The 26,879-nt window shown below is 36.2% G+C and overlaps 1 protein-coding gene across 1 annotated transcript; it reads right to left on the reverse strand.

Moving 5' to 3' along the window:
- Window positions 1-295: 295 nt before the first annotated feature.
- Window positions 296-26,432, reverse strand: RAD21L1 (RAD21 cohesin complex component like 1). Its single transcript, XM_025932379.2, has 13 exons — window positions 26,139-26,432; window positions 24,407-24,536; window positions 22,607-22,700; window positions 20,281-20,387; window positions 16,432-16,602; window positions 14,911-15,006; window positions 13,604-13,714; window positions 11,794-12,020; window positions 11,456-11,555; window positions 10,484-10,608; window positions 8,002-8,097; window positions 5,619-5,696; window positions 296-1,688 (listed from the first exon to the last, which is right to left on the reverse strand). The coding sequence occupies exons 1-13, from the start codon at window positions 26,280-26,282 to the stop codon at window positions 1,500-1,502; spliced, it is 1,668 nt and encodes a 555-aa protein (XP_025788164.1). The 5' UTR covers window positions 26,283-26,432; the 3' UTR covers window positions 296-1,499.
- Between the last annotated feature and the right edge of the window lie 447 nt (window positions 26,433-26,879).

The following is a 26,879-nucleotide window of genomic DNA, read 5'->3' on the forward strand; positions in this document are numbered from 1 at the left end:
ACACTTATGTTCACACAAAAACTGTACAAGAGTATATTAAGCAGCTCCATTCATAATTGCCAAAAACTGAAAACCACTTCAATGTCTTCCAGGGGGTAAATGGATAAATAAACTGCTATATCCAGACACCAGAATACTACCCAGCAACAAACAGTACCAAACTACTGATACATGCAACCGCTTGGAGAACTCTCAAAGGCATTATATTGAACGAAAGTTTCAAAAAGGTTACATATTATAGGATTCCATTTATATAACATTAAAAAAACCCCAAAACTATAGTCATGTAAACGAGTGGTTGCAGGAGTTAGGATGCGGCAAGGCAGTGATTACAAAGGGATAACACAAGGGAATTTTTTGGGTGATGTTACTGTTGGTATCCTGATTGTAGTGGTGGTTACAGGAATCTGGACATGTGTTAAAATTCACAGAACTATGTGCCAAAATGAAAAAGTCAGTTTTTCTATATGTTAATTTAAAAAATAAAAGACTTTTTTTTTTGGATTTTAAATCATGTATCTTTAGAAGAATAAAAGACATTTTTTAAATATTTTAAATTTTTAAAGGTTTAAATTTTGACATTTCAATATTATAATTAATACATTCAAAGAGGCCATTTAGGATTTCATTTGCAGGAAGATAACTCTAGATACAAGGAGATTTAAGAGAGTACTATCAGCTTCACTTCATAGAACACTATGGAGCTCACAGAGCGTTATATGAAAATTCCCTAACTCAAACTTGAACTAAGAAAAAAGAAAAACAATGGTTTTAATGTAAAAATGCTCAGTAAACACCAAGTAAAAGAACATTTATTTTAACGACCTTTACTTGAATTGTAGCTGCAGACAACGTGCTGAATAAGTGTCTGCTAATTTTTTCAACGTAAGAAGAGATTTAGTTTTGCTGACACACGAATGGTAGTTATAATAATCATTAAATAGTAAATAAAATGTTAAATAACCCATAAATAGACTAAAAGTCATTCAGATAATTTAAGACAAAGATGAATTTTAGAACTTTTAAATTAAGATATTAGATTAAAAAATATGGCATTAGGTCAAATCAAGGGTGATTTGCATTAGAATCAAATAAATTACCGCCTGTGGGGAAACAAAATATTAATTACTCCCATAAAACTTAAGTAAATAATCCAATATAAAATAGCTTTAAAAATATCCTTAAATATTTCTTGAAGGCACATAGTATTTTAAAAATATATTCTAAATGCAATATTCAAGTCAGGGAAATGGTAAATACTATACATTCAAGTTAGCTAAGTTAAAAATGTTACTTAGCTACAATTCAGTATTTCTGTGAGCAAACAGGTTTCCAATTCTGGCTATGGTTATTCTGACTTTACAAACATAAAATAGGCAGTTGGCTAATATATGAAATGGATCAGACCTTCAGCTGCTTCCAGACAGCTTCTGCATTAAAGTGAACCATCTACACAGAAATTCCAAATATGACATAAATCTGCATGTTCTGGATTTCCTTCACATTTTATGGAACATTGGTCCCACTGTAGCTATGATATCTGCATAGGGAGCACTCTGGCTCAGCTCAATAGCCCGCTGTTTTTTTAGGACAAGAAAGCTATAAAATTTGGCAGCAGCTTGTTTTCGGTCACTGTGTCTGCAGAGCTTCATCAGACTAAAGTACTGCATTCCCATCTTGTTGGATTCCTGGAAAAATAATTAGAAAAGAAGAAAGCAAAGAGAAACAACATCATTAAAAGTCCAGCAGGCTGTGGATGCATGATGAATAAAATATTGATATTTTTGATAAGGGAGTGTGAAATCCTTAAATGCAAATGACTCATTAGTAAACTTAAAAAAAATCATAGGTCACTGAATACAAGCTTGGCTCATTGAGAAAATGCATGCAAAAGAACTTTTAAAGTGTTATGCAAATTTCTAACGTGTTATACAAATGTTAGGTCTTTTAAAATTTTGATGTTAACGTAAATAAAGGGCACTCGTGGAAGGTGCAATTAGTTTAGACTTGTAGGCAGAAAACAACCCACAGGACTTTGGGAGGCTTCAAATACAATGAAAATTATCAGCCTCATCAGGCTTCTTTTCCTTAAAGGTACTGGGGGGTGGGGGTGACTATAAACAACTATAGTGATAAATGTAAAATTATATTTATATATCTTAGTGGCAGAGGAATATGGCTTTATAAACACCTCCCAGTTTCTTGACACAGATCAAAAAGATATCGGAGTCACCATAGGGTACCTATGAACCTACCAGAAAAAGTTGAGCTACAATAAAGCATTTAATTATGGATGAAGATAACGCCTTTTAGGAAGACTAGTACTTGGAATCAGATTTCTAGAATAGAAGTACAGATGAGGATGATTATTGAAAAAAAACCCACATTAGTGGGTTGCTTGGAGGTGTGGGAGGAGGACCAGTGGGAGAGTTGGGACAAAGAATTATCAAGAGGCACAAGGAAACTTTTTGGGGTTATGGATACATACGTTCACTATCTTGATTGTGGTGATAGGTATATACATATGTCAAAATTGTTCTACTGTATTTTAAATAGGTATGATTTATTGTATGTTAATAATACCTCAATAAAGCTGTTTAAAAAAGTAAATAAATAAATGAAATATAAGGATGCTACAAAACAAACGATAATTAATAACTAAGAAAAATTCCTGGAAAACAAAAAACGTGAAAGCAGAAATAAAATTCAATAAAGACTAGAAGATAAAGTTGAAGAAATTTTCTAGAGGATAGGAAAAAAAGCAAAACAAAGGGAATTGATATAAGGGATAAAAGATTCTTTAAAATTTAAAGGTGCAATTCAGGGGATCAAACATCTGATCCACAGGCAATTCAGAAAGATAGAACAGATTAACAAGGAGGCAATTCAAGAAATACAATAAAATTTCCTAGAATTCAAGGACATGAACTTTCAGAATAAAGAAACCACTACATGGTCAGCACAATAAATGAAAAAAGACCCATATCAAAACACATCATCCTGAAATTTCAGACCACTAGGAGTAAAGAAAAGATCTAAAAGTTTCCAGAGAGAAAATAAAGGATTGCCAACCAAGCAGCATCTAGCTTTTCAGTAACAGCACAAGAAGCCTACACATGTTACAAAGCCTTCAACATCTGAAAGATACTATTTTCAAACTAGGTTCAGAGACATACAATCAAGTTAAAGGTAAAATAAAGAAATTTTCAGGGGCGCCTGGGTGGCGCCGTCGGTTAAGCGTCCGACTTCAGCCAGGTCATGATCTCACGGTCCATGAGTTCGAGCCCCGCGTCGGGCTCTGGGCTGATGGCTCAGAGCCTGGAGCCTGTTTCCGATTCTGTGTCTCCCTCTCTCTCTGCCCCTCCCCCGTTCATGCTCTGTCTCTCTCTGTCCCAAAAATAAATAAACGTTGAAAAAAAAAAAAAAGAAATTTTCAGACTTGTATATAGGGTGTATATCTCCTATGCACTCTTTCTCTCAGAAATTATGAGAGGATGTTAACCACCAAAAAGTTCAAAATAAAGGAAGACCAAAGCATCGAGAACTAGAGAAACTAATATAGGAAAGAGACAAAGGAATTCCCATGTTATGATAAAGGAATGTCCCAAGACAAAAACTATAGAAAAGACCTGGAGAGCAGCTAGTCCAATTAGAATAAAAAGATGATGAGCTCTGGAAAGAGTATCTTCAAGAAAAAAAAAATGGAACTGATGAATCAATTGATATATTTGCCCATACTAAACGGGGTTTCATTATATGTCAGAGAATTTTTAAAAAGAATTAAGGATGAGTATATAGACACTAAGCAAATGGGGGAAATGAGGCAATGATTAACTAAAAAAAAGCACTATAAAATTGACAAGAAAAGAAATGCAATGACAATAATTTTTACATAGTCTTTGGGGTTTTTTTATTAAAAATTTTTTTTAACATTTATTCATTTTTGAGAAACAGAGAGAGACACAACGTGAGTGGAGGAGAGGCAGAGAGAGAGGGAGACACAGAACCTGGAGTAGGCTCCAGGCTCTGAGCTGTCAGCACAGAGCCTGACACGGGGCTTGAACCCATAAACCACGAGATCATGACCTGAGCAGAAGTTGGACGCTTAACTGACTGAGCCACTCAGGTGCCCCTCCATAGTAACAGTAACTGCTGATTGTCTCTTACTATCCATTCCTGTCTTCCATAGGAATAGAATTACTAGCTGAGCCCAAAGCTACCAGACAAAGGACTACATTTCCCAGCTAGATGTGGCAAGGTGACTAAGTCCTAGGCAATGAAATGTGGGAAGTGATACACACAATCTCTGTTGTATACTTAAAGAAATTTTTGCTGCTGAACAGAATGTAGACATGATGGGTACTTAGCCATTTTTGATCCTGGGAATAAAGGAAATGAGATAAAGGTAACCTAGGTCTCTGATATTTTGTGAGCAGAGCAGCCATACCAGGTTATACTTTATCTTTTTAAACCACTGGTATTTTGGCTCTTAGTCAAAATCAAATCTGCATCATAACTGTTACAATTATTGTAAACACTGAATATTGTGCTAAAAACAGACTGGGGTTAGGGGAGATATAACTCAGCGAAATATTCATTTTATGTTGAAAGAAGTTAACAGGTAAAATTTAAAGCTGAAATATCAAGAAAGAACAGTAAGAACATATGATTAGAAATATAGATATAAATGCTAAAAGAAACAGCTGAACATAGTTGCCTCTGGTGAGCAGGACTTAGAGATAAGGAGGAGTAGACAAAAATCTTCTGTGTTTCCTTTTCATTCTTATAGCATAGAACTATGTAACTTTTAAAATTATATACATGTATTATTTTGATAAAAATATAAGTTAAATTTAAAATTATCTGTTTTACTCTTATACCATTTTTTTTAAGAGAGAGAGAGAACGCACCCTAGTGGGGAAGAGGAGCAGAGGGGGGCAGAGAGAGAGAATCTTAAGCAGGCTCCATGCTCCTCATGGAGCCTGACACAGGGCTCGATTCCACGAGCCTGGGATTATGAGCAAAGCCGAAATCAAGAGTCAGACACTTAATCTACTGACTTATCCAGGTGCCCCACTCTTATGTTATTATCAACTTAGTTCCACATAGAGAATTGGTTGATAGCCTCCTAAACCCAAGAACGGGAAATGCACTAGATGTCTAGAGGTCTGAGTATAGGTAAGAAGTTGCTTAGAATATGCAGGCACCAAAAGCAAACTCTCAGTTAGCCCTGGGTATACTGCTCAAAATCATTTCATTCTAGTGGAATTTGGTCTCAACAAAAAAATAATGAAAATGATTTTTTTTAAGTTTATTTATTGAGAGAGAGACAGAGATACCACATGCAACTCAGGGAGGGGCAGAGAGTGAGAGGGAGAGAGAGAATCCCAAGCAGGCTCCACACTGGCAGCATGCCTGCATGCCCGATGGAGGGGCTTGAATTCACGAACTGTGAGATCATGACCTGAGCCAAAACCCAGAGTCGGACACTTAACTGACTGAGCCACCCAGGCACTTCAAAAATGATTTCATTTTTATTAATGTCTAGAAGATTGAAGTCAACATTTTATTTATTTTGAAAAAGAAAAAAATAGGATTGACAAACCCTATCATCTTACCTGCAAGCTATTTAACATCTTAAGAATTCTTCCATTCCACCTCTCTGCCTCAAAATTTTGTTGATTCCCCAATGACTCCTGTTTGAATGAATAATAAAATACCTCAATGAAACAAATTTTACTGAATGCTACTATTTGCTAAGCACAGTGTTAGCTGCTACAAGAAACCCAACCATAACACTGGGTCCTGCTAAATAAAGGAGCTTATAGTCTGACGACAGAATAGGAAACATACAACTTTAGATCAGTCTTTGTAGGGTTATATCTATGCTCCCTAGGTGATGAGGGGCTCCAGAGTAGGAGATTCTGCAGTCTTTACTGGTAATGCAAAGCAGGGCACTGTGATCTTACTTCCAAAAGTTAAGTCAGCCATGACTTTTGGTTAGGACTATCCCAGCTCTGGTCAATTTGAACTGACTTGACAGGGTAAACATAAAGCTATAGAAAAACTGCATTGTAAAGGCCTTTATCTGAACTTCCCTGGTGATACAGAAGCTCTAATTAATAAATGATGTTTAGCAATTTGTGTACAATTGGGTTAGAACCTTTTGGATTTCAAGGGCAACCTGTCCAAAAGAGATCAACCCACTTCCTGTCATATTATCTGAATAGATTAGTTCTTTTCAGTCTTTAAAGCTTAGCCACCTTCAGAAACACCTCAATATTTAAAAACAGTCAAGTTGAAATCCCTTCACAGGAACTCACTCTAAGCTCTTATCACCTAACACTTTATGAGCTAGGAACAGAATTGGGCATAGGAAAGGTGCTGATGAATCTGACAAAAGAGCAAGCCTACAAAGTGCAGGGGCGGGGGGTGGCAGGGACGAAGGTGGCACAGATCTGAACTACTTTCTAATTTTTCCCAGGCTAGCTCTGACCATGCAACCCAATACCTTCTATGTCATCCTTATCAGAGGTGCAATGTTTGTCAAGCCTTCATGTGTACCTTTGAAGCCAAGACACTTCCCACAGTGTTTTCAATTTCACAGACTCCAAGATGATTTCAGAAAGTTCCAGAATATTCTGGATAGTATTTTAAATCACTTAAAGCTAAGGAGACTGCCGAGTCCTCATTCCTACTAGCTATGCTGGCTTCCTGGTCCTGATTGTATAGCATCCTTTCTTATGCTCCAAAAGGGGTGATCTGAAAATATGGTCACTTCATTCTGAAGAGTTTTCCGAATCTCTCCAGGTACAATTTATTTTTATTTCTTTCTGGTCTGCCCTGGGATAAATGAATTCACCCAATTGCTAACGTTTATTATATTGTTAAATACACAAATGCTGTTTTTCATATATAAAAAGCAGTGGCCCAACTCTTTGGTAAAGATCCATGAGATTGCAGCTTCACCTATATCGCACGACTAAACTAACCAGGAAAAGGCTCAGAAAAAATAGTCTATGCACTTTGCTGAAGCCTGTCTACTTGATCTATCTGGACACCCTACAGCTGAATCCATTGTGTGGAAAGCCCAGTGGATTATTAAAAACAGCTGAACTTGTGCTGTGTTGTGGTTTGCTTGACCACGTATGAAAATAACCTGTGTCTACAGAAGCAAAGAGAAAGGCGAAAATTAACCAACCCTCTTCTGGCTTAGCTGTTTGGATATTTCAGGTAGAAAATTCAGGTATCTTTCCCGTCTTAGATTATCCAGAGAATGCAGTGTTCTCCATATATGAAAAAACAATCTAATAGTCTCAGAACTCATTATAAAGATTATTTATTTAAGAACAACTTATTTATGGCATTAATAGATATTTTGATATTATTTAATAGGAATTCATTACAATCTTAAAAATGCCTTCAGCACTGTGGTACAAGGACTAGAGAAAGAAGACAGTAATACACATGAAGTCAGGTAAGTCCATGTTACTTCTCGCTTTGCTATTTAATTGTGACCCTTTGAGCAGACCATTTTCTCTTTCTGATCTCTAAAAATCTCGGACAGTATAGGCCTTGAGCCATATAATGTTTTGGATAAAAATTGTTTTGTTTTTTGTTTTTTTATTTGTAAATGAAGTAAAATTTCAAATGCCATAGGATGTACCTCTAATATAGCTCTGTTTCTTTAAAGCTGTTACAAGAATAACTCAACAGTGATTCTCAATATTTTTAACCTATGACTACCTTTGATAATATAAAAATCCCATAGTTTTATTTAAAATTATTTGAAGTTTCAAAATAAATTAAAGAAAGAAAAAAGGTCAAAGCAATTCTGAGTGTGTTTTATCAAACTACTGACACATCTCTTTGTTGAGATCACTAAATAATAATTCTAGAAAGCAACATGATCGCTCTAAAACCAACTTTTAGGTAAATAAAGTGTTAACTATTTAAGAACAAAGTTTTTAAGAAAATTTTCAAGACTATGAATATATTTACCAATTCAACTGGACTATTTTCAATTTCTTGTGCTAAGACGGCATTCGTTAAGGAAGATTCCTCAGTAGCTGAAGATACCACTTCAACAACATCCTCCTAAAGCAAATTAGGGAAATACAGGTAGGTCATCACAGTAGTAGTAGTTTTCATAGGAACAATTTTATTTTGCTAAATGCTTTCATCACATGAATGCTCATTTCTAAAACTGATTTATTTATTTATTTTAAATTTTATTTATTTATTTTGAGAGAGGTAGAGCACAAGCAGCAGAGGGGCAGAGAGAAGGAGAGACAGAATCCCAAGCAGGCTCTGTGCCATCAGTGCACAGCCAAAAGCGGGGCTCAAACTTACGAAATGTGAGATGATGACCTGAGCGGAGATCAAGAGTTGGACGTTTAACCAGCTGCGCCACCCAGGCACCCCTTTGAAACTAATTTAAAATACCACCTGCATTCGCAAAATATTATTCCTGAAATATCCCAGGTAGGCAGCCCCTGTTCTCCATAAGCCTCCCACAGATGAAGAACTGGCACATTCCTGCCCTCTTTGTTGCCTATCTTTTCTAGTCCTGTTTTCTCCACCACTGCAGACCCCACATCAAACATATTTTTGGCTGAGTGGCTGAGACCACTTTCCTTTGAAGCATTTTGTCCAGCCCCAACCCCCGCCTCTATCCTCATGCCAGTACCAGGTGGCAGAGGAAGACGCACTGTAAGCAGAGAAGGTGAAAATGGGGGAAGCGATATTAACATCTCTACCTAGGGCCATGACACCACTGCTGGAGCTGTCGCTGGCAAAAGGGAAGAAAAACTATGTCCTCTGAAAGAGGAGCAAAGGCACAGAGAAGAAGGAAAAAGAGAGAGCCAGAAATTCTCCATTCCTTATCATCTCCTTTTTTCATTGCTATAGAAGCTGTTGGGCCCCGTTTTCATCTTTAACCAGTCTTCAGGTAGGAGCTTCCTTCAACAAAGCTTCCTTGATTTTTCATTGCAGCTTTCAGAATGTTTAGTGAGTATCAGGAGTTGCATTTTATTCTTCAACATGCATGTTTGTGGAGACTTATGTCTTTTCCCTTTTAATCTCTATGAATATTCTACATTTTAGATACTCTCAATTTTGCAGTTACTTTACATAAAAAATGCTTTATAAAGATTTGAAAATGACTAATCAGAATCAATACTTTTCTGTCCTGTCAATGTGCTCCCATTCCTGACTGTATTTCACATCTGTTCACCGTTTTTGGAAGCAGAATAAAAATGGAATTGAAGACTAAAGCATAAGTTAGGGCAGAGGAGCTAAATGGTTCAAGAGAACTCATACATCAATCTCTTCAAGCATGAGGGAAAATCTGTTTTGTTAATATGTTAAAAAATCATGAACTAAACAAGCTTGCCTGATCATAATTTTCAGTAGGTGCACTCTAAGAAATGCCTGAGCCCAAATAAGGAAGATATTGGCAACCTAATAATTCAATATCTAGTATACTATCAAATATTTAGTAAAATACATTCTGTGTTAGTGCGTTGTGAAATTGTCTTTCCTTCCAAGAGCATTCAGTTTCATTGTGGACTGACTTTGAATTCCCTGAGTGGTTATCAAAATGCAGTGATGATGGAGCAAACCAGAAGAGCACTGGTTTCTTTTTATCTGGTGTGGCTATATCTGTACAATCACTAAAGTGACAATAGGAAAAATATATTTAAAAAAAAAATTTTTTTAACGTTTATTTATTTTTGACACAGAGAGAGACAGAGCATGAACAGGGGAGGGTCAGAGAGAGGGAAACAAAGAATCTGAAACAGGCTCCAGGCTCTGAGCTGTCAGCACAGAGCCCGACGAGGGGCTCAAACTCACGGACCGCGAGATCATGACCTGAGCCAAAGTCGGCCGCTTAACCGACTGAGCCACCCAGGTGCCCCAGGAAAAATATTTTAAAGCACACTGTTTCCAACTATGTTTTTAAATAACGTTTTTTGAATAAAAATTATGTCTTCAAATAAAATTTTTAAAAAATGTTTCTTTGGTCATGGATCTTCAGATAGTCTCTTGGATTCAAGGCTAAGGTAATTATAGGTCTAAAACATATTCTTAGAGGTGGGAAGAGTGACTTTCTGATCAGACACAAAACATGGGTGTATTGTCTAGAGTCCTAAAAACATTCCATGATATACTGAATGTGGGGCCTAAGAGGATTTTCAGGATATAATTGGATTCAAGTACAATCACTTATTTGATTACCATGCAAATTATTTCAGCATGAAACTACTATCTTCTTATTTACTCTCTTAAACTTCTAGAAAATACTGTTCTACAGATGAAAATCATGCTTTACATACCACTGCCCCTTACCAAACAAATTATGGACTAACATAAGACTAAATATAAACTATAAATGTAAGAAGACATGTCAGAGTCTCAAGTTTCCTTCACTGTATCTGTGTCAGAAAAATAATGCTTTTATGATTCTCTTTGGTTAACTTACCTCAGAATTAATATTTTTATTGGTATCCTCATGAGAGCTACACTTAGGTCCATTAATCACATCCTTCCAAGTTTTGGGTTGACTTAAGTCTTGCCGAGAATTTGGCTCTTCCATCACGGAGGTCTCTGAATTAGTAAGTAGAGAAGATTTCACCAAACTATCTTTCAAACTTAAATTGGGATATGGTTGTTACAAAAGAAAACTTCTGACAGAAAACTTGGAATCTAAGAATTTAAGCAAAATGTACACAAACTTTCTTATAGTTTCCCAAGTTTCACATATTTATCTTCCCTTGTCCCTTGTCTGCTTCTTATCACCTCCCTCCCCATGGTCCACCTACTATCTCCTCCACACTCACTCCCAAACAGGCACTCACAAGATAACATGGATAGTTCAAGCCCATCTTGGTGTATTGTGTGGCAGATTTTAATGCCTTCAGGACAGGTGATCACGAAGCAGAGATTCACTCGTTACATAAGCTGGTTTTATTATTCCTTTAGAATAGTCACAATAATAATCAGCAATTATCAATACTCCAAGTAGCTTCTGGGTGGATGGAAATTTCTACATCTCAGATTCATTGTACTGTTGAAATGCTATTCTTATCACTAGGTGACTTTTCCTTTTAGTTGTCTTAAAGTGAAACACTATCCTACAAGATAAAATAATTTTATCTGTTGAAGTTTTGTGAGTACTGCCTGTAGGGATGAGGGAGGTAGGAAGGAGTGAGATTAGGAGGAATCCACATAGTATATATACTTCATCTTTTTAGTGTACTTGTTGAACAAAAATTAATCTGCAAAGAAAAAAGGCAATGCTGATGTAACAGTTTCTCTTAAGCTGAAATATTCTTCTAGAGATAGCAGTTATACTTGGGAATATGGAATTGGATCCCATCTTCATTTTGAAATATAAAATGACGCTTTTGTTTCTGTAACAATCCCCTCAACACCAACAGTTAGGATGTCTCACCTATTATGTTTTCATTTCCCACTTCTTCCCTTACTGATTCCTTCTGTATCAATTTCCTTCCAAGTTTAAAGCCAGAGGACAGAAAGCACTTTGTAAACAACTGTAAAAATATACACTCCTATTACTTGCTTTTGAACAAGCAAAGCAATTCAATAAAATACAAGCACATATGCTAAAAAGTGAAAACTATAATTCAGGCACACACATCAAGCAAATTAATTCAAAAGTAAGGGAGTATTTTTCACCAGTTTATATTCTGTTGTATACATGAACGTAAATATGCATTTATTTATTTATAACCAAGCACTGCAACTATGTAAAAAGATGGAAACTATTACCATTTTCAGTTCCGCATGAGTCATATCCTGGGCAGGACTTGACAGAAGTATGTCCACTCCTCCCTTCTTCTTCCACATCATCAATCTTCGGGTAGGAGGTGCAAGTTCCAAAACCATGAGTGTGTCCATAAAGGAAGTAAGCTGTTTATGCATAATTTTGCTACTGATCTCCTTGACTGGATCTATGAGCAATTTCCTCTTTTTGCCTTTTCTTTTCTCAGCAAGGTCTAAATATAAGAAATAGACACAAATGGGATTGGTTGTATAGCTTTGTAAAATGATATTCTAGACACTGCATACCTAAGAAATGTCTACCACAATGTAACCTACAGAGTTGCCATGGGAAGAATATCCCTTTCTCTCTACTGAAAATTATGCTTCACGAGACTTTTGCACAGCTAGAGTATCTGATCAGCCAATAGTTGATGCAGTTTATACCGTGTTCCTTCAAAGTGCTTAGGAGGGACTCTGTTGACCTACCAGGTAGATTAACTCAGGAAATGTGGAGCAGAGAACATAATGGGAGGGAAGTTGCTCAATTTTGAAGTTCCCTAAGATATCTATATAACAGGATATTCTGAAACATTAATTTGTATTTGTCAAGTATATTTTTCCCTCCTCCATTGAAATTCATACACAAATTCCAAGTATGCAAAAGGGGAGGGTTAGATTTCCCAGAATGGATGAAGATCTGAGATCAGATGGAACCAGAAGGAACAGTAACCTGCTTGCTAACGTGCCTTAGTAAAATCCTGGGAACATGACAAGATCCAGAAGGGCTGGTTGTGTGATGACCCCAGAGGCTATATGGGCTGGGACAGTAGATACCACAAACTGTTGTGGTTGATGACCAAAGTTTCCCTTCCACCTGCCACACTCCTCTCCCAAATTTTGATACCACATGGCTTAGGATAGATAGGGGAGCTATACAGATTGAAACTTTTGCCAACCCAGTGGGATAGAGGCTCAGAGTTGAATGTGGTAAATAAAAAAACTTCAATGCTTTATTCCTTGCATGCCTGAGTTTATAACTGAAATTCATATCAATTATACTACTTGAAACCAGGATGTTCTTACAAGGTCAAGTTATATATTATATTCATATTTATTTTTTATTCCTAAAAATATGCTTCAGGTTAAATGTTAGAGGGCACAGACCTCTCTTCTGATCCTTTTACTCTGCCTTATTTTATATGCATGTGCATGTTTATTTATCTTTCCAATCAGACTACAAGCTTCTTAAAAGCAGGTACTATTGTTGGTACCTGGGTGGCTCAGTCATTGAGCATCCGATGCTTTGATTTCAGTTCAGGTCATGATCTCATGGTTTGTGAATTCAAGCCCCTCATTGGGCTCTACGCTGACACTGTGGTGTCTGCTTGGGATTCTCTCTCCCTCTCTCTGTGCCCCTTCCTGGCTTGCACACACTCTCTCTCTCTCTCTCTCTCTCTCTCTCTCTCTCTCTCTCTCTCAAAATAAATAAATAAACATTAAAAAAAAAACAAAAAAGCAGGTACTATGTCTTCTTAACTCCTGTGCCCAACAGAGAGTAATGGTTCAATAACTACTGGCATTGAACTGAGTTTTATATTTTCCAATTTCCCAAACTGGGTGTATGGTTTGACCAGGACTGACTATAATGAAAGAATCACCTCAAATTTCCTCCACACTCTTTCCCTACCCTTTCCCTATTGTATTGCAAATGTTATTATTAGGTTGGCTACTTCCTATAATATTTCACAGATTATCTCACAGTAAATAAGATAGTAGCGTAACAAAAATAAAAAACAAAACCATGAATGACGCTGACCTGAAACATCAATTGGGTCAAGGGTAAATCCATGTTCTTCATTTGATAATGTGATTTCATCCATTTTTTCATTTTCAGGTAGACATGTACACTCTGAATTATCTGGTTCTACTAATAACATCACCATAAAAAGAATTATTAGAAAAATAACAGTTATGTTTAATCTAGATGTTTATATGAGAATGAAAGCAAAAGATAAACTAATTGAAGATTTATATTGCTAACTGGAACCAAAACTGATTTTTAGAATCATGTACTTAAGAGAGTTGAAGAGACACAGAGATTATATGGTCTGGGGCCCAGTGTCTAGGTGAGTCATGCATCGTCACCTTCTTCTGCACATGTGACATCTAAGGCTGGACTTAGTAGAAACAGTGGTAGCAACCACAGTAAATGACTGACATAAATTTGATTGTGTCTGCTAAAAAAAATTTGTATTCTGAGGGTGACTGGGTAGCTCAGTCGGTTAAGCAACCGATTTCGGCTCAGGTCATGATCTTGCAGTCTGTGGGTTCAAGCCCTGCATCAGGCTCTGTGCTGGCAGCTCAGAGCCTGGAGCCTGCTTCATATTCTGTCTCTGTCTCTCTCTCTCTGCCCCTCCCCTGCTCATGCTCTGTCTCTCTCAAAAGTAAATAAGTGTTAAAAAAATTTTTTTTTAATTTGTATTCTGTTAATACTTAATTATTAGTTGACCCATAAAGGACCATAAATAAATTTATATCATCTCTCTTTTTCACATTTTAAATTTCTACTATGTGTTAGAAAGCAAATGTAACATAAGAAAGAATGAGGAATCAAAATGGGGCTATTTGTACTTTCAATTCTTAAGAAAAATCATACAAAAATACTTCAAATGATCTGAGGTACCTTCACATGAATTTCAAGTAGAAAATATCCCCACATTTGTAATTTCTCTCAAATTGTATACAGATTGTCCAGTTATATTAATGTCAATATGGTATTAATATTAATAATTAACAATCATAGCAATGTCAAATATTAATGATGTTTCTAACATGTAACACATATTATTTTAATGACTCAAAGGCATAGTATTTTGCCAGAGTATTTAGATGTGCTCTCATATCAAATAAACCCAATCCTGTTTAAATACCACTGTTGTACCTTTCTCGGAACCTAGTTTCCTATTCCATATTGTCTACAGTCAGACTCAAAAGAGTTTGAGGGACAACATTCTTTATTATTTTTCACTATATTATATTGCTACTTAAACCGAGCAAGTTGTAAGGTTTAATTTGAACATCAGTATCTGTTCACTTTCTACACAAAAGATAATTTCATCATACCCACTATAGTATCAGGAGGCTCAGGAGGCAGGGAAATTTCTCCGTTCAAATGCATGTCTTCTAACAGGATGTTGTGGTCATCTTGCAATAGATTGTCTTGAAAAACACAATAAATACTTCTGTCACAGAATTGAATCTGTCATTTTTTCACTAAACGTTTAATTGACATTTTTGTATATAAGGATTATAAACAGATACAAAAATGAATCAACCTTACTTAAGTAGATTTGATTGGCTACATAGACTATCATATTTCATGCAGGATAATATAGAACTTTATATATTTTATTTCCTTTCCCTTATTAAATAGATGTTTAATTTCAGGAGATATTTACTAAACTAATACTGTGATAGTAATCTTGTTACAAAGCCATGTTTAAACTCCAAATCAAGAAGTGAAAGCTTTCAAACTTCTTTGGTAGATACCTAAGGTAGAACCACTATTTTTTCATAATTTTGAAATTTCAAAAAGTTTGCCACAACCAGTCCTTTAAAGTAAACTAGAGAATCTAAAAAAGACTTGTTATATAACCATCACTATCTTTAAAATACAGGTATGTGTATTCAGATTTCCCAGTTTTTGTCTACTCCATTTCTATGATTCTTTTATAGTAACATCATGATATAAATATAAAACTACAATATAAAATGTTGGACAGATCCTTAGAATAGCTGTTTCACAATTTTTCTTAAGGGAAACAATGATTCCAATATACGATCTAATATATCTTGTGAGGAAATATACTAACTTCATTCCTTCCCCTCTAAAAATTAAGAATTTGTAAAAATAAAAACAAGTAGTATTTTATAACCTTTAGGGAAAATGTGTGTAAATAGGTGCCTATTTACTTAGATCTAGCCTAAATGTTTAAATACATCACAGACTTTGAAAATGTATGTAAAAAATGTATTGACTAAAAAAAAAAGTATTTATTTAGGGGCCCTTGGATGGCTCAGTTGGTTGATTTCAGCTTGGGTCATGATCTCACGGTTCACGGAATAGAGCCCCACATCAGGCTCTGTGCTGGCAATGTGGAGCCTATTTGGGATTCTCTCTCTCTCTCTCTCTCTCTCTGCCCTTGACCCTCTTGCACGTGCACGCGTGTGCTCTCTCTCTCTCTCAAAATAAATAAACTTTATTTTTTTAAATGTTTATTTATTTTTGAGAGACAGAGACAGAGAGAGAGTATGAGGAGGAGAAGGGCAGAGTGAGAGAGAAAGGGAGACACAGAATCCGAAGCAGGATCCAGGCTCTGAGCTGTCAGCACAGAGCCTGACGCGGAGCTTGAACCCACAAACCGCGAGATCATGACCTGAGCCGAAGTCTGATGCTTATCCAACTGAGCCACCCAAGTGCCCCTAAATAAATAAACCTTTAAAAAATGCATTGATTTATGACACGGGGCATACCTGACATTTTAGTTTAATATAATAAGCCTATTAATACATTCTTAGCATGACTGAAATAAATATCCAATTTCTTTTTTTAATATCCAATTTCTATATAACCAGACAACATACCAATCATCTCTCCTGCAGCCCCTTCATCTCCAAATCCATCTCCACTGTCATAGAACAGAGATTTTTCTCCAATGAGGCTTTCGGAACTATGTTCAACTAAAGGACCACTGGAATCCAGCAATATGTTGTCATCAAAAAAGCTATGTCTTCTGAGAATTTCAGATTCCTCCCCTAAATAAATACATATCATTAATACTGAGTTAGCCATAGAAACATAGAGTTTTAGGGTTAGATGGAAATTCAGATATCTTCTTGTACAGACCATCCCATTTTACAGATAAGAAAAATGAGAGCTAAACTTATTTGCATAGTCAACTGAAGTCATTCAGTTAATCAGTAGAGGCTGGATTTCTAGTCTAACGCTTTTCCCAAAACAATAGGGAAAAAACATTAGGATAGAGTCTTTAGTTGTGGTTCAGCTTAATAATTTCCCAGAATGATTTCTTCTACTTTAGATAGTCATGTCCTGCTTGATCAAGTATTATTTCATGTTGTTTCAAGTACAATTGCTTGCATTGTTTATCCACAGTGGGGATTTGGAAAATAAGGAGCACATCTGCCTTCTTGGGAATGGAAAGGTAGATAAAATATTAAATAATGGGTTTACAACATTCATTCAATAAGTATTTAATGAATGGGTATTAGGCAATCTGCTAGGTATTAGAGATACAGTGAGAAAAAAGACAAAACCCAATCAGCTAACATTAACCGAGTACTTATTATGTGCATTATATTACATAATAGAAGATACTATTATAATCCTAAATTTAGACAAGGGAACATGTCCATAGAAAGGTTTTATAATTTGCACACAGTCATACCCTAATAAATGACAAAGCCAGGATCTGAACCCAGCGGAGACAGTGATAGTTAAAACTTACACTGGTAAAATATTTTGCAAAATGGAGACTTATGAGAGCAAACTCTTAAGACACTGACAGTAGCAGGTAGAATGAACTCCTGGCTTCAAACTGACTTGTTTCCAGATTGGTTGCCAGCACATGTATATTCTTAATATTCTTTCCCTTCCATGGGTTTGAATCTCTAGGTCCAGGAGTCTGAAACCCCAGAGATCAGACAGAGGTTGTCGTTCTCCTCCCTTTCTCACAACCCATGTTAGTGCTAACCCATGTTAGCATGTTTGTTAGTGCTCACAAAATCATGAGTATCACTTATATTAAAATTCTTCTATAGGCTTTTATCTTGTAGAAAGGAAGAGTTGAAAAAGGCAAGCTTCATTGTACTGGATTAAAGATTTGCTCAACAGAAAAGGCTAAAAAATAAAAAATAAAAGTAAACTAAAACTATGTTCATATCTTCCAGGAGCAGCTTGAAAGCTCTCAAAAGAAAAACTAGCCTTGGTCAGTAAGATAATAACATTTTTGAACAGACACTATATTCGGAGCACTGAGCATCACAAGAACCTGAGATTATTCAAATAAATTAAAGAAATGATCATTGCTTTCAATCTTACATTGTAATTCAGAATAGGATGGATTAATATTAAACATTTCTTAGAAGACATTCGGTTTGAGCTAGTTTTTGAAAGAGAAAAATCACCTATTGGTGAAAAGAACTGAAGGAGGGAATGAGGGAAATAACTCCGTGATGCGGCTAGTCGTATCTCAATTTTACAAATAGGGTAGTAAGTCTCAGAGAAGCTAGGTGATTTGCCCAGTATCACACAGCAAGGCAATAGAAAAAGCTGATGCAAACTCAGATCTGTTCGTACACTGAGAAAATGCTCTTCCCCCTTTTTGAATTGTAGGAGACACAGACTGAGAACAACTAAAGTATTGGCTGGTAATATGTTTTCTTAACTAGAGCAAAAAGTCTGTATCAAGAGTAAAACAAATAAAGTTGATAAAATACAGAAGGTGATAAATTGATAGAGGCCCTTGAGGATAGGCAGGGTGTCTAAAATAAGTCATAAGGACCCAAGGTATTTAAGTAGAGGAATGTGATACGAAAAAAAAAATGGAATTTAAAGACAATTGCTCTTGCAGAGCTACATAAAATGTGGGAAGAGACTGTGAGATGTGTAGGAGGGTATTACTCCAGGTCTTTAGTACTGGTGAACTATACTGGTGGCTAGAGAAATAGAAGACCTAAGAGACATGTCCAATTTTGTTGTTGTTGTTGTTGTTAATCAGCACTGGTATAAAGCTTACAGAAAGTGTAGTTAAAAGTGATCCTAGGGGCGCCTAGGTGGCTCAGTCGGTTAAGTGTCCGACTTTGGCTCAGGTCATGATCTCATTTTGTGAGTTCGAGCCCTGCGTCGGGCTCTGTGCTGACAGTTTGGAGCCTGGAGCCTGCTTCAGATTCTGTGTCTCTCTCTCTCTCTGCCCTTCCCCCGCTCATGCTCTCAAAAAAAAAAAAAAAAAAAAAAAAAAAGTGATCCTAAAGTTTTAGGCCTAAAGAACAGCAGTAGTGTTTATAGGGAAATGTGTAAAGAGTGTCTTGGCAGTAGGAAATATGATTAACTCTTTGCCAATGTATTACATTTTAAGGCCTGGGATTACAGAGAGTGAGAGATCCAGGCTACTCAAAATATGGTCTGTGGGTTGGTGCTTGTCCATGGTAGAGTAAATACACAGACTAGAGGTAAATGTTTAAAAAATTTGATAGCAATTTCACAGAGTAATTTTATATATGTTGAATTTAATAAGAAAAATTGAAGCATATATTTTGATTTTTAAACTTTCAATTTTTCTGGATTTTACAAAAGCATCATTCCATGACAGACTGGAAATTAACAAAAATTCTAAAATTTGTCCCACACCACAGATCATTTAAGAACACAGCTGTAGATCGGAAGAGTTACAGGAGAAGAGTAAGGATGAAAAATGGAGGTTGGAGATGTAGTTCAAGCATTACTGGCTTGACCACCCTCCCCCAAGGAACACAGAGTTAAGCCACCCTTCTTCTACACTCACTGCTTCGGGCACTATAAGAGAACCAAACGTGAATACGACACAGATTTTATCCTCATGGAGTTTTCAGATCAATACAGGACGTACATAATATAATGGTTCAAGACAGAGGTAAATGCCATAAAAAGAACAGCTTAATTATAAAATATACTCAACAGTTGTTTTTATAATCAATGAGTATATATTTAACATGTGTTATTTCCTCCTCAGTCCCAAGCCATGATAAACTTTTTCATTTTACAATTGATATCATCATATATTGGAGAAATTTTCATACTTTGAAGGCACGATATACAGCACACACGTAAAACACTATATACATACACACACACACACACACACATATATACACACACACACACACACACACATATATATATATAGTGTTAGGGTTATATGTAATATATGTGTATTATGTAATATATATGTATTTATACACATATATTACTATATATGTGTGTGTGTGTATATATATATATATATATATATATATGTTTATTTGCATATCTCTCTCCCAGCCTGAAGCTCCTTGTGGGCAGGAAGGAAGTGCTTCTGCAAACTTTGTACTGCCTATGCCTATGATAGAACATGACATATAGTAAGTATTCAATAAAGGACTGCAGACTAAGAAGGGAAGTTTATAGCCTAAGACTGAGTCTTGGTATTAACACCTATTTAGAACAAGGTAAAGATAAACTTACTGAGAGTTGCATTTAGACATCAAGACATCCATTCTAAAGATAGCTATTTCTATTGACATGGTTTCAATACAAAAATGCATATTTATTTTATAAGTTATTTTGCAATTATGCTTCTATTTTATAAATAATTTTGCAATTATTTTATAATTGCAAAAATGCAATTATATTTTATAATTGATTATAGCTTGTGATTTTAATTTCTCAAAGAGTCTCACCAAAGCTCCCAGCTTGGAACAGTAGATCATTATTGTAATATTCTCTAAGTGTGATTTCTTCTGGTCTGCTTTGGTTCTGAGTAACGTGTTCTGAAACATCAACAGCACTATGGAGAAACATAAGATTGAGAAAATTGAGAAAAATATGCCAACAGAACACAAGCATTTTGCAGTATACTGAAAAAAAGCCCAAAACTCTAAAACAAAAAACAGCTTTTATTATAAAAAATAAACACTTTTATTTCCTCAATAGTATTATTCATACACACTAGTTGATTACACATGTATATATAACAAATGGTCTCTGGGCTGCTGAACCCAGGGGTCAATTCTCAGTCCTTGTCTTACTTATTCTAACCAACTGCATCTGAAACAGATGTTCACTCCCTCATGGAAGGTATTCTTCTCTTCACCTCCAGGATACTACTTTCTCTTGAGTTTTTCCTTACCTCATTGGCTGCTCCTTTTCTTTCATTAGTCCTTCCTCATCTCCCAGACTACCAGCTATTAGGAATGACCCAACACTCTGTTCTCAGATCTCTCTCTTTTAAAATAATTACACTCACTCTCTGGGGGTTGAAATTCCATCTATATACTCACAACTCCTAAATTTATCTATCCCATCCAGACCTCCTTCCTGAATTTCAGACCCAGATATTCAACTACTTGCCTACTCCCCTTGGATGTGTAACAATCATCTCAAAACTTATGTCTAAAGCCTAATTTATCTGTGACTATAGGATTACTGTAGTCATCCTTCCTTTCTCTTTTCCTTAAAGCCATATCCAATTCTTCAGCAAATTCTGTTGGCTCTGTCTTCAAAATATATTCATAATTTGTTACCACCTTGATAACATGAAGACTGAGAAGTGATTACAGACACTGTCATTTCTCACCTGGACTTCTTTTTTTTTTTTGGCAGGGATAGCACCATTTATTTAAAGACCACAGGAGGGTCCCTTCAAGGACACAGAGGCCTGGCATCCTGATCCCACGTCTGTGGGCTGCTGGTGGGAAAGGTGCGTGCCCCTAGTTGGGCCCTCAGGCTCCCACAGATAGGGCAGGGCTGTCATGTCCCCTTCCTGTCCCTCCCAGCCATGAATCCTGGCATCCCCCACTCAAGGCATTAACTGTTTTCACTGCCCTTCTCCCCCCATGTACCCTGGGCCTTCACTTCCAGATCAACGGGGCTGGGTGATAGGCCTGGTGTGAGGGGGGAGACCCTTTCAGTGCTGGGCTCTGCCTGCAGCAGCTCCTGGTAAGAGGTGGGGTGGAGTTTCCCTTGCAGCCCTGAGTAGGTGTTGGGTGGGAGGGTCATCTCGACTTCTTACTGAAATAATTTTCTCATAGGCTCTCTGCTTCCTCCCTTTCCCCTTTATACTAAGTAAAGGGGAAGAAGCATGTTGAAATCAAGTCAGATCTGTCACTCTCCTATTCAAAACCCTCCTGTGCTCCCTATCTGAATAAAATTAAAGTCCTTACTGTGGCCTGCAACACTCAACATCATTTGCACCCTCAACTACCTCTCATTTCCTACCACTCAGACCGTCATTTACAGCACAGTCTCACTTGCCTCCTTGCTGTTCCCAGAAAAGGTCCAATGTGTTCTGCCTTAGGGCCTTCTCACTTGCTCTACATGGAACATTCTTCCCCACAGTACTGAATGATTTGTTCCTATACCTCCCTCAGGTTTCAGTTCTGACCTTATTAGAAAACCCTTTCTTGAGAATCCTATCATTTTTTTCTTTATTTTCTGTTTCTTTTCATATTGCTGATCATTTACTGGCAAAGTGTATATTTCTTTGTTTATTGTCTGTCTAAAATGTAAGATTCTTGCAGACAGAAGCTGTTGCTCAATGTCCTCAGTGTCTAGAGCAGTGCCTGGCATATGGAAGGAACCCAATACATATTTACCGAATGAATGGAAGAACATACTGTTAATATCGCAAATTACATTCAGCAAATATGATGATACATTTTTGGTGTTATATTTCAAAATTTCACGCTAAACTTAAGTCTTCTCAACTGCATGTGTATTTCAGTTCTTAACTAGAGTCCACTTGTATTCATGAAATCTGAAGATGAAAGCAAGAAAATCAAATTGAGGGTCGCCAGCATGGCTCAGTCGGTTATGCTTCCAACTCTTGATTTTAGCTCAGGTCATGATCTCAGTTAGTGGGCTTGAGCCCCTGCTTGGCATCCTTCTCTCCCTCTCTCTCTGCCCCTGCCTCACTTGCATTCCCTCTCTCCCTCTCTCTCTCAAAATCAATAAATAAACTTTTTTTAAAAGAAAATTAAATTGAAGGAAAATGAAAAAATAATTTACTTCACATTGTGGGTGTCAAAATCATGAAACTCTTCTGGCAATGTGATAGCATTGTAAGCAGCTTCAAAATTCTCTTTTGGAAGGTCAACCAGCCCTGAAAAGAATAAAAAACCACATCCAATGAGCAATAATGCTATATAAGAAACTCCCAATTCTTGCCCCTCTTCGGTCCCATTCTCTACAAACAGCCAGAGTGGTATTTAAAAATATTTAAAGAGCAATCAGCTCAGCTCATTCCCATGCTTAAAGTGATTCAGTGACTTCCCCAGTGTATTAAATAAAATTCAAATTTCTAATCAGAACCTCTGCAGCTGTACAAACCTGTCAGCATCATCGAAGGATCTTTCCCTCACTCACTAGACTCTAGCTATACTGGCCTTTTTGTTACCTGAACAAATTAAGCACTTTTCCCCCTCAAGACCTTTGCTCTGACGGTTCCCCTCTGCCCGGAATGCTATTCCCTCAGGGACTTTTTACATGGCTGGGTACTTCTCATTCTTCAAGTTTGAGCTTAAATTCTACCCTTTCTAGAAAGGCTTTTTCTAATTAGCCTAATGCAAGTAAAGTTTTCTGCTATTTTTTGTTGTAATACTCTGTTTAGACTCCTGCATAGCACAGTCATTATCTACAATTATTATAATAATTTTAAAAAACTTTTTTATTATCTGATATCCTCTCCAAACTGAAAGGGACCTTATTTGCCTTATTTGTCCTTGTATCCCAGAGCCTTAAAATAGTGTTTGGCACAAAGTATGGCATCAATAAATATTTGTGGATCACATAAATGAAAGAATGGACAAATGAACCATATTTGATATGAGTATAAGTCTACGTAGAGAATTTACAAATATTTTAAATAAAGAAAAACAACCTGTCAACCCTGATTCAGTAAATATTAATTGAGGGAACAGTATGTTCAAGACACTGAGACAAGTACTATAAGAGATTTAGAAAATATCACAACAAAGATATTGCCTTCAAGGAACTTACAAACTAGTGTGAGAGACAAGGCCTGTACCTAAATAACCATAACACAAGGTGGAAATGATGAATGTCTTAACATTAAGTTAAAATTTGAAGCCATCATATTTATGACACATGTAAGTCTCTAGCACTCTGGAAGGTCTAGAGATTTTCTACAATATTTTGGGGCGCCTGGGTGTCTCAGTAGGTTAAACGTCTGACTTCACCTCAGGTCATGATCTCAAGGCTGGAAAGTCTGAGCCCCAGGTCAGGCTCTGTGCTGACAGCTCAGAGCCTAGAGCCTGCTTCAGATTCTGTGTGTCTCTCTCTCTCTTTCTGACCCTCCTCCACTCACATTCTGTCTCTCTGTTAAAAATAAATAAACGTTAAAATTTTTTTATGTTTCATAAATAGTAAGAACAACCTAAGCTACTTACAGTCTTGAGAATTCTGAAAACAATGACAATTATGATATCTAGGCTTTGTCAATTACACTATTTCTAATTTATCTCATACAGGCAAAAATAAATGTGGTAAATTAAGCAATCCATTAAAACTGAATATCAGAATTTCTTACATAAGTAGATTTCTTATGTAAATATGCGGGAACTTTACAAGTGTTTGAAAGCACAAGCTTTTCTTGCAAACACAGGTAAAGAGCAAGGGAAAGAATATAATTTGTCCTTAACCACGGAAACTTAGAATCAGTGAAAAGGAAGTTTATATTCACATATACACGCTGGAATTACGGAGTGCCACCAATTAAAAGAGCCCACCCAAAATAAAAATGCAAAAGAGAAACAAGGTGAGTGAGACAAATCAATGTTGCAAGTATACCTGGGCAAAATGTCATCTTCATTTTGAGCAATGCTTCGTTGCAATCTGCCAAAAGATATTTTGCCTTCCTATTATAGACTCGCACAACTCCCAAAAGAAGGTGTCCTGAAGTTCGAAGTGCAATTTTCACCTTTCAAGAATTTTTAAAGCATTAGAATATTGAGAATTAGATTCATAAACCCTGTTTGAAAATTATAAAATCATAGAATTCCTTCTCTTTAAAAAGAAGACATTTTGTATTCTTTTATTTATTTATTTTTTTTAATGTTTATTTATTTCTGAGACAGAGAGAGACAGAGCATGAGCAGGTAAGGGGCAGAGAGAGAGGGAGACACAGAATCCAAAGCAGGCTCCAGGCTCTGAGCTGTCAGCACAGACCGTGAGCTGAAGCCAGTTGCTCAACCGACTGAGACACTCAGGGGCTCCTTGTATTCTTATTTAGAGTGAATTATTTGAAATGCCTGTGTGGCTCAGTTGGTTAAGCGTCCCACTTCAGCTCAGGTCATGCTCTCACGGTCCGTGAGTTGGAGCCGCACGTCAGGCTCTGTGCTGACAGCTCAGAGCCTGGAGCCTGCTTCAGATTCTGTGTCTCCTTCTCTTTCTGCCCCTCCTCCCCCATCTGCACTCTCTCTCTCTCTCAAAAATAAACATCAAAAAAAAAAAAAAAAAGTGAATCACTTAACTTCTACCTCATCTTGTAAAATGATTAACCTTTGTTCTTACTCAATGAGGATAATCTAATGTGCCATCTAAGTGAAATATGTGATTATTAGTTTCACGGAAGAATATAAACTCTACAGTCAGGCAGACTTGGGTTCAAGTTTTGGCCTAGTTGCTGAGACTTGAAGTTCAATCTTCTTGAGCTTCAATTTATTAATAATGGTTACACTTATTATATACTTATTTTGTGCCAGGAATTGTCCTAAGAGCTCTTCATGTATTACTTAATTTTGATATGAACCTCTGTTTACAGAAGAAAAAAGCCTGAGATTCAGATATGGTAAGTAGCATGCCCAAAGTAAGAAAACTACCAAGAAATGGAGCAGGAATTAAGTTTGACTAACTCAAAAGTTCATGCTCTTAACTATCACACTTCACTGAGGCTCAAAGAAGCCCATCTCACAGGGTTGATGTGAAGATTAAATGATCTAATGAATGTAAAGTCTAGCCCAGTGCCTGACACATGGAAAGTTTTCAATTATTATTCATCCTTCTTGCAAGCAGAAAAAATACTTAACTTCTAAAAATATTAAAATAATATTTTAATGCAAATTCTAATATCTTACAGTATTTTATTATGAACATAGTACTGTATGAAGTGTTTTCATATATATTTTGATTTATACTCATTCTTTTTTTCTATTCTCCATATTCATTCACTCACTATTTTTTTAAGAAATACTTATTTGGTACCTACTGTGTCTACAGTATTTTGCGAAGGGAATAAGAAAGGATTACAAAACATGTACAAAATATGACCTTCCTCCTTCAGGGTCTAATCTATTTATGACAAAAATATGAAAACAGTTAATTACCCACAGAAATTGACATATGTTTGTGCTCAGGTAATAAATGTTATAGGAATTAAAGAAGACCATTTCAAAAGTAAAACTTCCAAAAAAAAAAAAGTAAAACTTCCTTGGAGATGCATTTTCTGATAGAACATATTTTAGTTCCTTTCCTCTCCATAAATCATGCCAAATACATATTATAATTTGAATCAATAACATACCTTAGGTGAAATAATTCTTTCAATGGTTATCTCTAGATTGCATTCAAATACATGAGCCTTTGTGAGTTTCTTCTCCCAGTGAGCTGCAAGCCAGATTTTGGCCAACGGCCCTCGCTTACTCATAAGCACATGTGTGTAGAACATGTTTCCTGTATTCCTTAGGGGTATTTAACAAACTAGAGAGAACATTAAAAAATATTTAAATTTTGATTACAAAAACATTTCAGTGCTATTTCTTAGCAAAAGCACTTTTTATCATTTCTGTAACAGATTATCTTCCAATTGAAGCTATTATTCAATTCAGTTTCTTGTAAAGAAGCCATTATGTAAAATACAAAATTATAAACTAATGAGAACTCTATTAGATTGTGAACCACACCCGATTTACATGTGTTCTGATCACTGACGGTTTCCTACATTCTACTTACTTTTTCCTACAAAGAATTTAAGTTCTCTTATTAATAAGGTCAAATAAATAGAGGCGGAGGCCTGGGAAAAATAGGATGGAAATAGGGAAAAAAACAACAGAACAGGAAAAGGCACACAAAAACTAAGAAAAGCGAACACATGTCACCTCTTTTCTGAAACTTAGGAATTTGAGAAATGTTGGACTATTGATTTATAACCAGGTGTTGAATTTCTTTGTTTTCTTCAAGATACTCTGGTTTAGTCAGCAATTTATTAACTTCTGAAGTTAAAATAATGGAATTCCAAAGGACTATAAAGTGGAAAAATGAAGGA

This window comes from Puma concolor, chromosome A3, assembly GCF_028749965.1.
Source record: "Puma concolor isolate L17-30 chromosome A3, mPumCon1.1.hap2, whole genome shotgun sequence".
In the NCBI taxonomy this organism is placed as follows: Eukaryota; Metazoa; Chordata; class Mammalia; order Carnivora; family Felidae; genus Puma; species Puma concolor.

Excerpts from the sequence above, each read along its gene's own strand:
- RAD21L1 (XM_025932379.2), bottom strand. The coding sequence starts at position 26,282 with ATGTTCTACACACATGTGCTTATGAGTAAGCGAGGGCCGTTGGCCAAA. Across the intron at positions 15,007-16,431 it reads GGCTGCAGGAGAGATGATTG|ACAATCTATTGCAAGATGAC; the intron begins GTATGTTGTCTG and ends GTGTTTTTCAAG. Across the intron at positions 10,609-11,455 it reads GGGAAATGAAAACATAATAG|AGACCTCCGTGATGGAAGAG; the intron begins GTGAGACATCCT and ends TTACTAATTCAG.